Genomic DNA, 17,275 nt, shown 5'->3' on the forward strand with positions numbered 1-17,275 from the left:
GGTTATGATATCGTTTAGGACCTTGAGCGTGGCTGAGGTGTACCCATGACCAGCTCTGAAACCAGATTGCATAGCTGAGAAGGTACGGTGGGGTTCGAAATGGTCGGTAATCTGTTTGTTAACTTGGCTCTAACTTAACTTGATTCTAACTATGTTGATTCCATGCGGATGTTCCTCTGGCTGTTTTGGGTTCTGAGCGCCGTTCTCAGATTATGCTTTTTCCGTCAAGTTTGAGAATTTCTGCAAAATCAACGGATGTTTTGGAATCAAAACAGTTCTGCACGTAAGGCGCCAATGAGATTTTTGGATATAAATATGCACATTATTGAACAAAACATACATGTATTGTGTAAAATGATGTCCTATGAGTGTCATCTGATGAAGATCATCAAAGGTTAGTGATTAATTTGATCTATATTTCTACTTTTTGTGACTCCAATCTTTGGCTGGAAAAATGGCTGTGTTTTTTATCTGAGATTTTGAGTGAGATTTTGAGTGAAAACCTCCTTCCATCAGCAAGGGCATTGAAGATGAAACGTGGCTGGGTCTTTCAGCATGACAATGATCCCAAACACACCGCCCGGGCAACGAAGGAGTGGCTTCGTAAGAAGCATTTCAAGCATTTCAAGGTCCTGGAGTGGCCTAGCCAGTCTCCAGATCTCAACCCCATAGAAAATCTTTGGAGGGAGTTGAAAGTCCGTGTTGCCCAGCAACAGCCCCAAAACATCACTGCTCTAGAGGAGATCTGCATGGAGGAATGGGCCAAAATACCAGTAACAGTGTGTGAAAACCTTGTGAAGACTTACAGAAAACGTTTGACCTCTGTCATTGCCAACAAAGGGTATATAACAAAGTATTGAGATAAACTTTTGTTATTGACCAAATACTTATTTTCTGTCATAGTTGAAGTGTACCTATGATGAAAATTACAGGCCTCTCTCATCTTTTAAGTGGGAGAACTTGCACAATTGGTGGCTGACTAAATACTTTTTTGCCCCACTGTATGTTCTAATTTATTGTAACTATAGTGACCTTTCTATATATGTTGTAATATATTGTAACTATAGTGACCTTGCTCACCAGAACGTTCATGATCTGCAGCTCTTTAAGGACGAAGTCCACCTTCTTCTGATTGGTCAACGAGGCCAGGACGGCGTTGTGACCACGACAGGTCAGCTTGGCGTTGTCGTACGAGTCCTTAGCTGTGATGAACTTCAGACACGAGTTACCCACCAGGTGCCAACTCTCACCACAAATATTCTCTGGAGGGAGAAAGATACATTTTGATATATTATAAAGAGAGATAGATGTCTATAGAAAGAAAGGTTCTCTGCAAGAAGAACAGGACAGGACCGTTAAAGGGAAACCTTGTGGATTTTGTCAATGAGGCCCTTCATCTAGTTCCCCAGTCAGATGAACTCATGGATACCATGTTCATTTCTCTGTGTCCAGTATGAAGGAAGTTACAAGTAGTTTTGCGAGCCAAAGCTAACTAGCGTTAGCACAATGACTGGAAGTCATTCCCAGAGGACTGGCCACCCCACATAGCCTGGTTCCACTCTAGGTTTCTTCCTAGGTTTTGGCCTTTCTAGGGAGTTTTTCCTAGCCACCATGCTTCTACACCTGCATTGCTTGCTATTTGGGGTTTTAGGCTGGGTTTCTGTACAGCACTTTGAGATATCAGCTGATGTACGAAGGGCTATATAAATACATTTGATTTGATGTCTATGGGTATCTACTAGCATGACTATGGGGAAGTAGATTAAGGCCCTCATTGCCAACATCCCAAAGTATCCCTTTAAAACATCTAACACCAACTTGTCAGGGCAACATACACATCTGTAGAAAAAAAAAAAAAAAAGAAAAAAAAAAATCGACCATTTTCTATGGTACAGTGCCTTCAGAAAGTATTCATACCCCTTAATTTATTCCAAATTTTTTTGGTGTTACAGATTTTATCAAAATGGATTAAATAAATACAAAAGCTCACCCATCTACACACAATACCCCATAACGACAAAGTGAATACATGTTTTTAGAAATGTTTGCACATTTATCCAATTTACATCAGCATCAGTCAATACTTTTTAGAATCACCTTTGGCAGCGATTACAGCTGTGAGTCTTTCTGTGTAAGTCTAAGAGCTTTGCACACCTGGATTGTACAATATTTGTCCATTATTCTTTTCAAAATTCTTCAAGCTCTGTCAAATTGAATGTTGATGCTAGACAGACAATTTCAAGTATTGCCATTGATTTTCTTCTCCCAGTGTCTGTTGGAAAGCAGACAACCAGGTTTTCCTCAAAGATTTTGCTTAATGCTTAATATTAGGACAGTTTAAAATAAATATAGTAGGGTTAGCCTATAGAAAGCTGATTGGATCCTCCTCTTTTTAATAGAGGCCATCAGTCTGTTTTATCCCCAAATTGCATAACCTATAGAAATGTTGTGCAACATGAGCTCATGGGCTCTCATGAGGTGTTTGATTAGATTTTCCATTTCATTTGCATTGATGTCAGAGTGATTAGAAGGACAATAGAGTACTGAGTACCAGGCAGTTAGCATGTTTGGTAGACTATTAATGACCATCAGCAGCGTCAGAGCTTGGAGAAGCCTAATTACCGTGACTAAACGGTCATATGGAATTTGACTGCCTTCATGACTCATGTGTGGCGGTAATGTGGTCACCGCAACAGCCCTAGCGATTGGACAGGACTAACACCAACTGATCAGGACATTAGGTAGTTGTTGGGGAATTGTTAGATATTACTGCATTTTCATAAACTAGAAGCACAAGCATTTTGCTATACTTGCATTAACATCTGCTAACCACGTGACCAATACTAACTACCAAATAAACATCACGGAAATGGGGTAAAAGTACAAAGGGGAAAAACGTATCTATATTATTAACCATGGAATGAGTCCATGCTAATTATTACGTTTGTTAAGCACATTTTTACTCCTAAACTTATTTATGCCATAACAAAGGGGATAAATACCTATTGACTCAAGACCTTTTCAGCTTTTCATTTTTTATTAATTTCAAAAAAATAAAATTCCACTTTGGCATTATGGGGTAGAGTGTAGATCAGGGACACAAAACAGTAACACAACAACATTTAGAAAAAGTCAAGGAGTGTGAATACTTTCTGAAGGCTCTGTCTGTAAATGGAGGACACATCTAAGAAAATCAGGAATCCCTGATTAATTCATTAGGAAGTATCACATCCCTCCCTGCACAGCACAGTATACTGTTAAACACTAGCAAACCAGTACAGCTTTGATGAGAGATGTACAGTACTATACAGACAAGATTTTGTATTACCAGGTAGAGAGATACACTTCTGGTTTCTTACCAGGTAGAGAGATACACTTCTGGTTTCTTACAAGGTAGGGATACACACTTCTGGTTTCTTACCAGGTAGAGAGATACACTTCTGGTTTCTTACCAGGCAGAGGATACACACTTCTGGTTTCTTACCAGGCAAAAATACACACTTCTGGTTTCTTACCAGACAGAGAGATACACTTCTGGTTTCTTACCAGGTAGGGATACACACTTCTGGTTTCTTACCAGGCAGAAATACACACTTCTGGTTTCTTACCAGGCAGAAATACACACTTCTGGTTTCTTACCAGGCAGAAATACACACTTCTGGTTTCTTACCAGACAGAGAGATACACTTCTGGTTTCTTACCAGGTAGGGATACACACTTCTGGTTTCTTACCAGGCAGAAATACACACTTCTGGTTTCTTACCAGGCAGAAATACACACTTCTGGTTTCTTACCAGGCAGAAATACACACTTCTGGTTTCTTACCAGACAGAGAGATACACTTCTGGATTCTTACCAGACAGAGATATACACTTCTGGTTTCTTACCAGACAGAGAGATACACTTCTGGTTTCTTACCAGGTAGGGATACACACTTCTGGTTTCTTACCAGGCAGAGGATACACACTTCTGGTTTCTTACCAGGCAAAAATACACACTTCTGGTTTCTTACCAGACAGAGAGATACACTTCTGGTTTCTTACCAGGTAGGGATACACACTTCTGGTTTCTTACCAGGCAGAAATACACACGTCTGGTTTCTTACCAGGCAGAAATACACACTTCTGGTTTCTTACCAGGCAGAAATACACACTTCTGGTTTCTTACCAGGCAGAAATACACACTTCTGGTTTCTTACCAGACAGAGAGATACACTTCTGGTTTCTTACGAGGTAGAGAGATACACTTCTGGTTTCTTACCAGACAGAGAGATACACTTCTGGTTTCTTACCAGGTAGAGAGATACACTTCTGGTTTCTTACCAGGCAGAGAGATACACTTCTGGTTCCTGGGTTCTTAGCAGTTGTTTTCTAGGTTACCAGGTAAGCATATACACTTCTTTTTTGGGGTTCTCACCTGGTAGAGCGATGCACTCCTGGTTTCGAGGTTCCCACTGGCAGTTCTGGTCCACCCCACAGCTCTTACAGCTGGTCTTCTTGTTGCAGACATATGACGGGTTGTCTTTAGGACAGACATCATACTCCACTATGGCCCCCTGGGATAGGAAGACATGTCATACATATTAATAACAAGTATGTTCTGCTTTCTCCCTCCTGATTCCAGGAACCTTCCCATTTCTGAAAACCCTGGGAATTTACTGGAATTCTGCAACAAAGAAACATTGTGTAAAGTCCATGTAAATCTACATGTAAAGTCCTATAATGTAATGATAATGAGTGCAGCCCATTGGCCATTCTTACCGTGACGGCCGTACAGTTGGAGCTCACGGAGACACACTGAACAGCACACCACTGGCAGCCGTTAGTATTGGCTGTACAGCTGTAGCAGTCCGTGTACTGGTCACAACGATCGTTGTCAACATCTACGATACAACCAGAAAGTCATATTTAGTACAGTTGTAGTATAGTTACAGTACATGTACAGTATCCGTACAGTAGTAGTATGTGTGCAGTATTCATACAGTATTAGTATGCATATATTATTCATACAGTATTAGTATGCGTACAGTATTCATACAGTATTAGAATAGTATTGGTATTCATACATAAATTCATACTGTATTAGTAAAGTATTAATACATGATTCATACTGTATTAGTAAAGTATTAATACATGACTCATACAGTATCAGTATTAATACATGATTCATACAGTATCAGTATTAATACATGATTCGTACAGTATCAGTATTAATACATGCTTCATACAGTATTAGTATTTATACATGATTCATACAGTATTAGTAAAGTATCAGTATTAATACATGATTCATACAGTATCAGTATTAATACATGATTCATACAGTTAGTATTAATACATGATTCATACAGTATCAGTATTAATACATGATTCATACAGTATTAGTAAAGTATCAGTATTAATACATGATTCATACAGTATTAGTAAAGTATCAGTATTAATAGATGATTCATACAGTATTAGTATTAATACATGATTCATACAGTATCAGTATTAATACATGATTCATACAGTATTAGTAAGTATCAGTATTAATACATGATTCATACAGTATCAGTATTAATACATGATTCATACAGTATCAGTATTAATACATGATTCATACAGTATCAGTATTAATACATGATTCATACGGTATTAGTAAAGTATCAGTATTAATACATGATTCATACAGTATTAGTAAAGTATCAGTATTAATACATGATTCATACAGTATTTGTATTAATACATGATTCATACAGTATTAGTAAAGTATCAGTATTAATACATGATTCGTATAGTATTAGTATTAATACATGATTCATACAGTATTGGTATTAATACATGATTCATACAGTATTAGTATTAATACATGATTCATACAGTATTAGTATTCATACATGATTCATACAGTATTAGTATTCATACATGATTCATACAGTATTAGTAAAGTATCAGTATTAATACATGATTCGTACAGTATTAGTATTAATACATGATTCATTCAGTATTAGTATTTATACATGATTAGTACAGTATTAGTATTTATACATGATTAGTACAGTATTAGTACAGTATTAGTATTACTACATGATTCGTACAGTATTAATATTAATACATGATTCGTACAGTATTAGTACAGTATTAGTATAGTAGTAGTATTGGCTGTACAGCTGTACTGGTCATTGGTCATGATCGTTGTCAACATCCACAATAAAATGTCTCCAGTCATTTTTTTTACATTTACTGTTGAAACACGATATCCCAAGTATAAATACAGTAAAGTACACACAAATGGTTAAAAAAAATAAATGTTTTGTGCAATGTAGTGATTTTTAGACAACTAAAAAGGAGCAGGGCATTCAAGTTGTTGGTCTGATGGAAACTCGAGATATCAGCCTCCATCTTGCTTGAGGAACAATAGATAAAAGAGGAAGGCCCCCCCCCTTAATGCTGATTGGCTGACAGCCGTGGTATATCAGACCACGGGTAGGACAAAACATATATTTTTACTGTTCTAATTGTGTTGGTAACCAGTTTATAATAGCGATAAGGCACCTCAGGGAGTTGTGGTATATGGTCAATATACCACGGCTAAGGGCTGTTGTGTCGTGCCTAAGAACAGCCCTTAGCCGTGGTATATTGGCCATATACCACACCCCCTCAGGCCTATTGCTTAATTAGACATGACCAGTTCTAGGGCATTGCTGCCTGACTTTTGGAGTCCTGTGTTAGATGTGTGTGAAAGATATTCAGGATGCAGTTTTCATCTCCAACCCCAGAAAATGAGTCTGCCAACGGGGAAATAGAGGAGATTACTGCAGCCGTGACAACACGACACCGAACCAAACACAGCATGTTAGAAGACCCAGCTGGAGAGCTAGTCTGAAGTAATGTCCTGAACACACACAGAGACATGTACGCACACAGAGAGACACATACCTCCAGAAAACACAGATGAAACTGTGCAAGAGGATGGCCCAGACAAATGTACCGCGCTGTACACACAGACAAATGTACCGCGCTGTACACACAGACAAATGTACCGCGCTGTACACACAGACAAATGTACCGCGCTGTACACACAGACAAATGTACCGCGCTGTACACACAGACAAATGTACCGCGCTGTACACACAGACAAATGTACCGCGCGGTACACACAGACAAATGTACCGTGCTGTACACACAGACAAATGTACCGTGCTGTACACACAGACAAATGTACCGTGCTGTACACACAGACAAATGTACCGTGCTGTACACACAGACAAATGTATCGCGCTGTACACACAGACAGATGTACCGCACTGTACACACACACATATGTACTGCACTGTACACACACACATATGTACTGTACTGTACACACACACATATGTACTGCACTGTACACACACACATATGTACTGTACTGTACACACACACATATGTACTGCACTGTACACACACAAACAGATGTACTGCACTGTAGACCCAAACAGATGTACTGCACTGTAGACCCAAACAGATGTACTGCACTGTAGACACAGATGTACTGCACTGTAGACACAAACAGATGTACTGCACTGTAGACCCAAACAGATGTACTGCACTGTAGACACAGATGTACTGCACTGTAGACACAAACACTGCACTGTAGACACAAACAGATGTACTGCACTGTATAGTCGTGGCGACTATTACGTTTTCACAAAGTCTGCAATTTGCATATACTCCAGAATGTTATGAAGAGTGATTAGATGAATTGCAATTAATTGCAAAGTCCCTCTTTTCCATGCAAATTAACTAAATCCCAAAAAACATTTCCACTGCATTTCAGCCCTGCCACAAAAGGACCAGCTGACATCATGTTAGTGATTTTCTCATTAACACAGGTGTCGGCGTTGACGAGGACAAGGCTGGAGATCACTCTGTCATGCTGATTGAGTTTGAATAACAGACTGGAAGCTTCAAAAGGAGGGTGGTGCTTGGAATCATTGTTCTTCCTCTGTCAACCATAGTTACCTGCAAGGAAACACGTGCCGTCATCATTGCTTTGCACAAAAAGGGCTTCACAGGCAAGGATATTGCTGCCAGTAAGATTGCACCTAAATCAACCATTCATCGGATCATCAAGAACATCAAGGAGAGTGGTTCAATTGTTGTGCAGAAGGCTTCAGAGCGCCCAAGAAAGTCCAGCAAGCGCCAGGATCGTCTCCTAAAGTTGATTCAGCTGTGGGATCGGGGCACCACCAATACAGAGCTTGCTCAGGAATGGCAGCAGGCAGGTGTGAGTGCATCTGCATGCACAGTGAGGCAAAGACTTTTGGAGGATGGCCTGGTGTCAAGAAGGGCAGCAAAGAAGCCACTTCTCTCCAGGAAAAACATCAGGGACAGACTGATATTCTGCAAAAGGTACAGGGATTGGACTGCTGAAGACTGGGCACTCTGATGAATCCCCTTTCTGTTTGTTTAGGGCATCAGGAAAAAAGCTTGCCTGGAGAAGACAAGGTGAGCGCTACCATAAGTCCTGTGTCATGCAAACAGTAAAGCATCCTGAGACCATTCATGCGTGGGGTTGCTTCTCATTCAAGGGAGTGGGCTCACTCACAATTTTGCCTAAACACAGCCATGATTAAAGAATGGTACCAACACATCCTTCGAGAGAAACTTCTCCCAACCATCCAGGAACAGTTTGGTGACGAACAATGCCTTTTCCAGCATGATTGAGCACCTTGCCATGAGGCAAAAGTGATAACTAAGTGGATCAGGGAACAAAACATCGATATTTTGGGTCCATGGCCAGGAAACTCCCCAGACCTTAATCCCATTGAGAACTTGTGGTCAATCCTCAAGAGGCAGGTGGACAAACAAAAACCCACAAATTCTGACAAACTCCAAGCATTGATTATGCAAGAATGGGCTGCCATCAGTCAGGATGTGGCCCAGAAGTTAATTTGACAGCATGACAGGGTGGATTGCAGAGGTCTTGAAAAAGAAGGGTCAACACGGCAAATATTGACTCTTTGCATCAACTTCATGTAATTGTCAATAAAAGCCTTTGACACTTATGAAATGTTTGTAATTATACTTCAGTATTCCATAGTAACATCTGACAAAAATATCTAAAGACACATTCTCAAACCTTTCGGCCATGACTGTACACACAGATGTCAAGCAAAGAGGCACTGAGTTTGAAGGTAGGCCTTGAAATACATCCACATGTACACCTCCAATTGACTCAAATGACATCAACTCGCCTATCAGAAGCTTCTAAAGCCATGACATTTTCTGGAATTTTCCAAGCTGTTTAAAGGTACAGTCAACTTAGTGTATGTGAACCTCTGACCCACTGGAATTGTGATACAGTGAATTATAAGTGAAATAATCTGTCTGTAAACAATTGTTGGAAAAATTACTTGTGTCATGTACAAAGTAGATGTCCTAACCAACTTGCCAAAACTATAGTTTGTTAACAAAAAATGTGTTGAGTGGTTGAAAAATTAGTTTTAATGACTCCAATCTAAGTGTATGAAAACTTCCGACTTCAACTGTAGATTTTCTGCACTGTACACACACACAGATAGATATACTGCACTGTACACACACACAGATAGATATACTGCACTGTACACACACGCACAGATACATATACTGCACTGTACACACAGATAGATATACTGCACTGCACACACACAGATAGATATACTGCACTGTATACACACAGATAGATATACTACACACACAGATAGATATACTGCGCTGTACACACAGATAGATATACTGCACTGCATACACACAGATAGATATACTGCACTGTATACACAGATAGATATACTGCACTGTATACACACAGATATACTGCACTGTATACACACAGATAGATATACTGCACTGTACACACACATAGATATACTGCACTGTACACACAGAGATAGATATACTGCACTGTACTGCACTGTACACACACACACAGATAGATATACTGCGCTGTACACACAGATAGATATACTGCGCTGTACACACAGATAGATATACTGCGCTGTATACACACAGATAGATATACTGCACTGTATACACAGATAGATATACTGCACTGTACACACACAGATAGATATACTGCACTGTACACACACAGATAGATATACTGCACTGTACACACACAGATAGATATACTGCACTGTACACACACAGATAGATATACTGCACTGTACACACACAGATATACATACTGCACTGCACACACACAGATATACTGCACTGTACACACAGATATACTGCACTGTACACACAGATAGATATACTGCACTGTACACACAGATAGATATACTACACTGCACACACAGATAGATATACTACACTGTACACACAGATAGATATACTGCACTGTACACACAGATAGATATACTGCACTGTACACACAGATAGATATACTGCACTGTACACACACAGATACAATGCACAAAAAAAGATTCCTTATTTACATAACTATTCAGACTCTTTGCTATGAGAGTTGAAATTGAGTTCAGGTGCATCCTGTTTCCATTGATCATCCTTGAGGTGTTTCTACAACTTGATTGGAGTCCACATGTGGTCAATTCAATTGATTGGACATGATTTGGAAAGACACACACCTGTCTATATAAGGTCCCACAGTTGACAGTGCATGTCAGAACAAAACCCAAGCCATGAGGTTGAAGGAATGGTCCGTAGAGCTCAGAGACAGGATTGTGTTGAGGCACAGATCTGGGGAAGGGTACCAAAACATTTCTGCATCATTGAAGGTCTCCAAGAACACAGTGGCCTCCATCATTCTTAAATGGGAGAAGTTTGGAACCACCAAAACTCTTCCTAGAACTGGCCGCCCGGCCAAACTGAACAATCAGGGGAGAAGGGCCTTGGTCAGGGAGGTGGCAAAGAACCCGATGGTCACTCACACAGAGCTCCAGAGATCCTCTATGGAGATGGGAGAATCTTCCAGAAGGACAACCATCTCTGCAGCACTCCACCAATCAGGCCTTTATGGTAGTTGCCAGATGGAACCCACTCCTCAGTAAAAGGCACGACTGCCAGCTTGGAGTTTGCCAAAAAAGCACCTAAAGAACAGACCGTGAGAAACAAGATTCTCTGGTCTGATGAAACCAAGATTTAACTATTTGGCCTGAATGTCAAGCGTCATGTCTGGAGGAAACCTGGCACCATCTCTACGGTGAAGCATGCTGGTGGCAGAATCATGCTGTGGGGATGTTTTTCAGTGCCTGGGACTTGGAGACTAGTCAGGATCGAGGGAAAGATGAACAGAGCAAAGTACAGAAAGATAATTTATGAAAATATTGCACCATACTGCAGCATCCCGCATGCTTGCCACAGTATGATGCAACTTTTAAATGAAGACCCACTGTATACTAACAGATATGAAGATACTAACAAGGCGTTCTCATTGGACCGCATGCTGCTATGTATTCAGATAAGGATGGGATGGCACACCTGTCAGGTCCTATGTTCAATATGTCAGACAGAATGGACCTAGTTAGAGGGATAGCTAGTTGATTTGAGGCATGAAGTTGGATAGATAGGAGGCCATGGTTATAAATGGAGGGTATCTAGATGATTTGAGACAGAGTGAAGTTGGTTAGATAGGAGGCCATGGTTATCAGAGGGATAGCTAGTTGATTTGAGGCATGAAGTTGGTTAGATAGGAGGCCATGGTTATCAGAGGGATAGCTAGTTGATTTGAGGCATGAAGTTGGTTAGATAGCCTGGTCCCAAATCTGGTTGAAGTTGGTTCTAGCCTGGTCCCAGACCTGGTTGAAGTTGGTTCTAGCCTGGTCCCAGATCTGGTTGAAGTTGGTTCTAGCCTGGTCCCAGATCTGGTGGAAGTTGGTTCTAGCCTGGTCCCAGATCTGGTGGAAGTTGGTTCTAGCCTGGTCCCAGACCTGGTTGAAGTTGGTTCTAGCCTGGTCCCAGACCTGGTTGAAGTTGGTTCTAGCCTGGTCCCAGACCTGGTTGAAGTTGGTTCTAGCCTGGTCCCAGATCTGGTTGAAGTTGGTTCTAGCCTGGTCCCACATCCGGTTGAAGCCTGGTTCTAGCCTGGTCCCACATCCGGTTGAAGCCTGGTTCTAGCCTGGTCCCACATCCGGTTGAAGTTGGTTCTAGCCTGGTCCCACATCCGGTTGAAGTTGGTTCTAGCCTGGTCCCACATCTGGTTGAAGTTGGTTCTAGCCTGGTCCCACATCTGGTGGAAGTTGGTTCTAGCCTGGTCCCACATCTGGTGGAAGTTGGTTCTAGCCTGGTCCCACATCTGGTGGAAGTTGGTTCTAGCCTGGTCCCACATCTGGTTGAAGTTGGTTCTTGCCTGGTCCCAAATCTGGTTGAAGTTGGTTCTAGCCTGGTCCCAGATCTGGTTGAAGTTTGTTCTAGCCTGGTCCCAGATCTGGTTGAAGTTTGTTCTAGCCTGGTCCCAGATCTGGTTGAAGTTGGTTCTAGCCTGGTCCCAGATCTGGTTGAAGTTGGTTCTAGCCTGGTCCCAGATCTGGTTGAAGTTGGTTCTAGCCTGGTCCCAGACCTGGTTGAAGTTGGTTTTAGCCTGGTCCCAGATCTGGTTGAAGTTGGTTCTAGCCTGGTCCCACATCTGGTTGAAGTTGGTTCTAGCCTGGTCCCAGATCTGGTTGAAGTTGGTTCTAGCCTGGTCCCAGATCTGGTTGAAGTTGGTTCTAGCCTGGTCCCAGATCTGGTTGAAGTTGGTTCTAGTCTGGTCTCAGATCTGGTTGTGTATCTTGCCAACTCCTATGGTCATTGTGTGAAATATGTGACCCGTTTCAGGAAACCAGGCATCTGTCACGAGTCCCTACTTCACAGGAGCGCCATTTGAACCTAAACTTTATTTTTTAATCAAAATGTGTTGTTTGGCAGAAATGCCTTCTGGGACGTGAACTTTCATGTGCCTTAATAACAAAACGTGTATGCCATCTGTAAATACGAATAAAATGGTCAAATTATGAGCCAAGTTGGTTTAGTTATTGAAAAAGTTGGCAACTTTCCAGCTAGCTATGGTTGGCTGAAATAATGAGTGTGCTGGACATGCAGAGAGATAAATTCTGATTGGTCTGCCATGTAGCACACCTCTGTCTATAATAGGAGCTGGTCAGTATCTGTAGGTAATCCTTTCTAACGCTGCTTTTCTGGAAGACATCACGTAGTAGAACTGCATCAGTGTTGCTCTCCACTTTCTGGAAGACATTACGTAGTAGAACTGCATCAGTGTTGCTCTCCACTTTCTGGAAGACATCACGTAGTAGAACTACATAAGTGTTGCTCTCCACTTTCTGAATGACTTCACGTAGTAGAACTACATAAGTGTTGCTCTCCACTTTCTGGAAGACATCACGTAGTAGAACTGCATAAGTGTTGCTCTCCACTTTCTGGAAGACATCACGTAGTAGAACTGCATAAGTGTTGCTCTCTTCAAACTAAAAGGCAACCATGGCATCCGTGACAGAGAGGGAGAAGTGTCCTGCCATGTATACAGGTAATAGAGTCTATCTAGCTACATTTTCAGATATTACAAGTTTCTAATTTAGTCAGAAAGTCATTTTCATTTTAAGTTAAAGTTAGAGAAAGGGGGGTTCCTAGTCAGTTGTACAACTGAATGCCTTCAACTGAAATGTGTCTTCCATGTTTAACCCAACCCCTCTGAATCAGAGAGGTGTGTCTTCCACGTTTAACCCAACCCCTCTGAATCAGAGAGGTGTGTCTTCTACATTTAACCCAACCCCTCTGAATCAGAGGTGTCTTCCACGTTTAACCCAACCCCTCAATCAGAGAGGTGCGTCTTTACATTTAACCCAACCCCTCTGAATCAGAGAGGTGTGTCTTCCACGTTTAACCCAACCCCTGAATCAGAGAGGTGTGTCTTCCACATTTAACCCAACCCCTCTGAATCAGAGAGGTGTGTCTCGGGGGGGGGGGGGGGGGGGCTACCATAATCGACATCCACGTCTTCGTTAGCTAACATTGAACCTGGTTAGTTTAGCTAACTGCAGATTCATGCAGGGCAGTAACATTATGAGTTGGGATTATGGTTCATTGTTTAGCTAGCTAGATACATGTCTAAACAAAAGACTCCTCTATGCAACTAACCATTTCAATAGAATGTTTATGATGTCACTGCGACAACTGTCGATAGACGTAGCTGGTAAATTTGCTCTGGCTATCTACTCTGATTTCAGAGCACTCTCGTCTAAATGTGGCAGAGCGCAGAATAACTGACGAATTTAGCAACGCTCAACACCCTTTGAATATGGCCGGTGTCAGTAGAAGTTGGCAAAAAAGCGTAATTAAATTGTTGCCAGCAGCACAGTTAGTCACCAACGCTCTGGATAACATGAAAACAGCCTAACCAGCTCTGCTAGGGAGAGTAATATGGTCAGAGAGCTGTTCTCTCATTTGTGTCTGGAAGTAGCTAGCAGCTAGCCAACGTTAGCCAGTTAGCTTGGGTGCTTGACTGCTGTTGTTAGGGCAGAATGCTCAGATCAACCCTGCTCCTCAGCCAGAGCGTCCAGTGTGAGCTCTGAACGCTCCGAGAGCCAAACGCTCTTAGCACACTCTGGCACTCCAGACTAAATTTACGAACACACCTGTAGTATAAGCCAGCCTTAAGTCTTGAAATCTTTGGTTGTTTAGTACATGGCCTCACAGGTGAATCCTGAAAGAGATGGGTGGGGCTAAAGCTTAAGAGGGTGTGAACAATGCTGAATGGGTGTAAACAAAGAAGAACTCTCCAGTAGGTACCAAAATATTCAAGGGACATTTTCTCAAAAGTGAGGTTACAAGTTTATCAGCTTTCAAAGCAGAATGACTTTCCCATTGTTCCTCAAATGCAGTGTATTCTTGCTCTGAGTCTCTACTTTTATCCAATGTATGAAACCCCATTTCAAATGTTGATACATAAGAACAAATCGAGCCGGGTGGTCACATATGTGGAACTAGGCTAGTGGTTAGATAGACAGGTCACCTACATGTTCTGGTTCCACAGGAGGCCAGGGTGGTCTGCTCATCCAGGAATCCGGGGTTCGAGTCCCAGGGCAGGCAGGAGCCCAAGTTAGCATTCCAAACGCAGTGAACCCCCGGCCAGGCCGCTATACAGACGGCAGCGCTGGGAGCGCTGGAGCAGCTGGCTGGCGTGTAGATCAGGACATCACTCAACAACAGACTGTTGAACCCCCCAAACACATACATCACACTGTAGGGGGGAGGAAGGAGTAGAAAGAAAGATAAGACACATGAAAGTACAGTAAGCTTATTCCATAGACATAGTTCCCATAGACATAGTTCCCATAGACATAGTTCCCATAGACATAGTTCCCATAGACATAGTTCCCTAGACATAGTTCCCTAGACTAAATTCCCTAGACATAGTTCCCATAGACATAGTTCCCTAGACATAGTTCCCATAGACATAGTTCCCATAGACATAGTTCCCATAGACATAGTTCCCATAGACATAGTTCCCATAGACATAGTTCCCATAGACATAGTTCCCATAGACATAGTTCCCATAGACATAGTTCCCATAGACATAATCCCATAGACATAGTTCCCATAGACATAATCCCATAGACATAATCCCATAGACATAGTTCCCATAGACATAGTTCCCATAGACATAGTTCCCATAGACATAGTTCCCATAGACATAGTTCCCTTGACATAGTTCCCATAGACATAGTTCCCATAGACATAGTTCCCATAGACATAGTTCCCATAGACATAGTTCCCATAGACATAGTTCCCATAGACATAGTTCCCATAGACATAATCCCATAGACATAGTTCCCATAGACATAATCCCATAGACATAGTTCCCATAGACATAGTTCCCATAGACATAGTTCCCATAGACATAGTTCCCATAGACATAGTTCCCATAGCTTTCTTCCTCTCCCCACTCCTGTATTTTGATGTGATATGTTTCTACAACCGTACAGCAATTCAGATTCAATTCACGTTTAGATGGAGTATTTGTCGGTTTTGGCTTCCAGAGCCACTTCACCTCTAAAGAGAACATGTCAGGTCCTTGGACTATAAGGTGTGATGTTGGGCTCCAATAGTCGATTACTGGGCTAGGGACCCTGAAGCAGACGGTCTCTCTGTACCTGTCACTGTAGACGGCCGTGTGTCCGAACCGGTTGACATCATGGTGGAGGTCTGGTCTGGACAGCACTGACCACTCATCACATGCTGTTTAGAGAGAGAGAGAGAGACATGTTTATATTGACAAGTTTCTACATCCACTTGTTGTTACATGATCTGACCAGCAATGTGTTACAGTTAGACATGGTTAGACTGGGTTAGGGTTAGACTGGTTAGGGTTAGACTGGTTAGGGTTAGACTGGTTAGGGTTAGACTGGGTTAGGATGGGTTAGACTGCGTTAGGGTTCGACTGGGTTAGGGTTAAGATGGGTTAGGGCTAAGATGGGTTGGGGCTAAGATGGGTTAGGGTTAGACTGGGTTAGGGCTAGACTGGGTTAGGTTTAAGATGGGTTAGGGTTAAGATGGGTAGGGTTAAGATGGGTAGGGTTAGACTGGGTTAGGCTAGACTGCGTTAGGGTTAAGATGGGTAGGGTTAAGATGGGTAGGGTTAAGATGCGTTAGGGTTAAGACTGGGTTAGGGTTAGACTGGGTTAGGGTTAGACTGGGTTAGGGTTAGACTGGGTTAGGGTAGACTGGGTTAGGGTTTAAGATGGGTTAGGGTTAAGATGGTTAGGGTTAAGATGGTTAGGGTTAAGATGGTTAGGGTTAAGATGGGTTAGGGTTAAGATGGGTTAGGGTTAAGATGGGTAGGGTTAGACTGGGTTAGGGTTAGACTGGGTTAGGTTAAGATTGGTAGGGTTAAGATGCGTTAGGGTTAGACTGCGTTAGGGTTAGACTGCGTTAGGGTTAGACTGCGTTAGGGTTAGACTGCGTTAGGGTTAGACTGCGTTAGGGTTAGAATGCGTTAGGGTTAGAATGCGTTAGGGTTAGAATGGGTTAGGGTTAGGATGGGTTAGGGTTAGGATGGGTTAGGGTTAGGATGGGTTAGGGTTAAGATGCGTTAGGGTTAAGATGCGTTAGGGTTAAGATGCGTTAGGGTTAAGATGCGTTAGGGTTAAGACTGGGTTAGGGTTAGACTGGGTTAGGGTTAGACTGGGTTAGGGTTAGACTGGGTTAGGGTAGACTGGGTTAGGGTTTAAGATGGGTTAGGGTTAAGATGGTTAGGGTTAAGATGGTTAGGGTTAAGATGGGTTAGGGTTAAGATGGGTTAGGGTTAAGATGGG

The 17,275-nt window shown here is 42.1% G+C and overlaps 1 protein-coding gene across 8 annotated transcripts in view; it reads right to left on the reverse strand.

Moving 5' to 3' along the window:
- Positions 1–17,275, reverse strand: part of LOC139375482 (attractin-like) — a 161,989-nt gene that overhangs the window by 77,253 nt on the left and 67,461 nt on the right. For 6 of the 8 annotated variants that reach the window (XM_071117304.1, XM_071117306.1, XM_071117303.1 and 3 more), the window contains exons 11-15: positions 16,115–16,199; positions 14,978–15,201; positions 4,761–4,882; positions 4,417–4,555; positions 1,072–1,262 (exon numbers count right to left, since the gene is read on the reverse strand). In XM_071117304.1, coding sequence (XP_070973405.1) covers positions 1,072–1,262; positions 4,417–4,555; positions 4,761–4,882; positions 14,978–15,201; positions 16,115–16,199 — 761 coding nt within the window. The remainder of the gene's footprint in view (positions 1–1,071; positions 1,263–4,416; positions 4,556–4,760; positions 4,883–14,977; positions 15,202–16,114; positions 16,200–17,275) is intronic. The other 2 variants (XM_071117307.1, XM_071117305.1) reach the window with 1 other exon arrangement.

The sequence above is a fragment of the Oncorhynchus clarkii genome, chromosome 19, assembly GCF_045791955.1.
Source record: "Oncorhynchus clarkii lewisi isolate Uvic-CL-2024 chromosome 19, UVic_Ocla_1.0, whole genome shotgun sequence".
NCBI classification, from domain to species: Eukaryota; Metazoa; Chordata; class Actinopteri; order Salmoniformes; family Salmonidae; genus Oncorhynchus; species Oncorhynchus clarkii.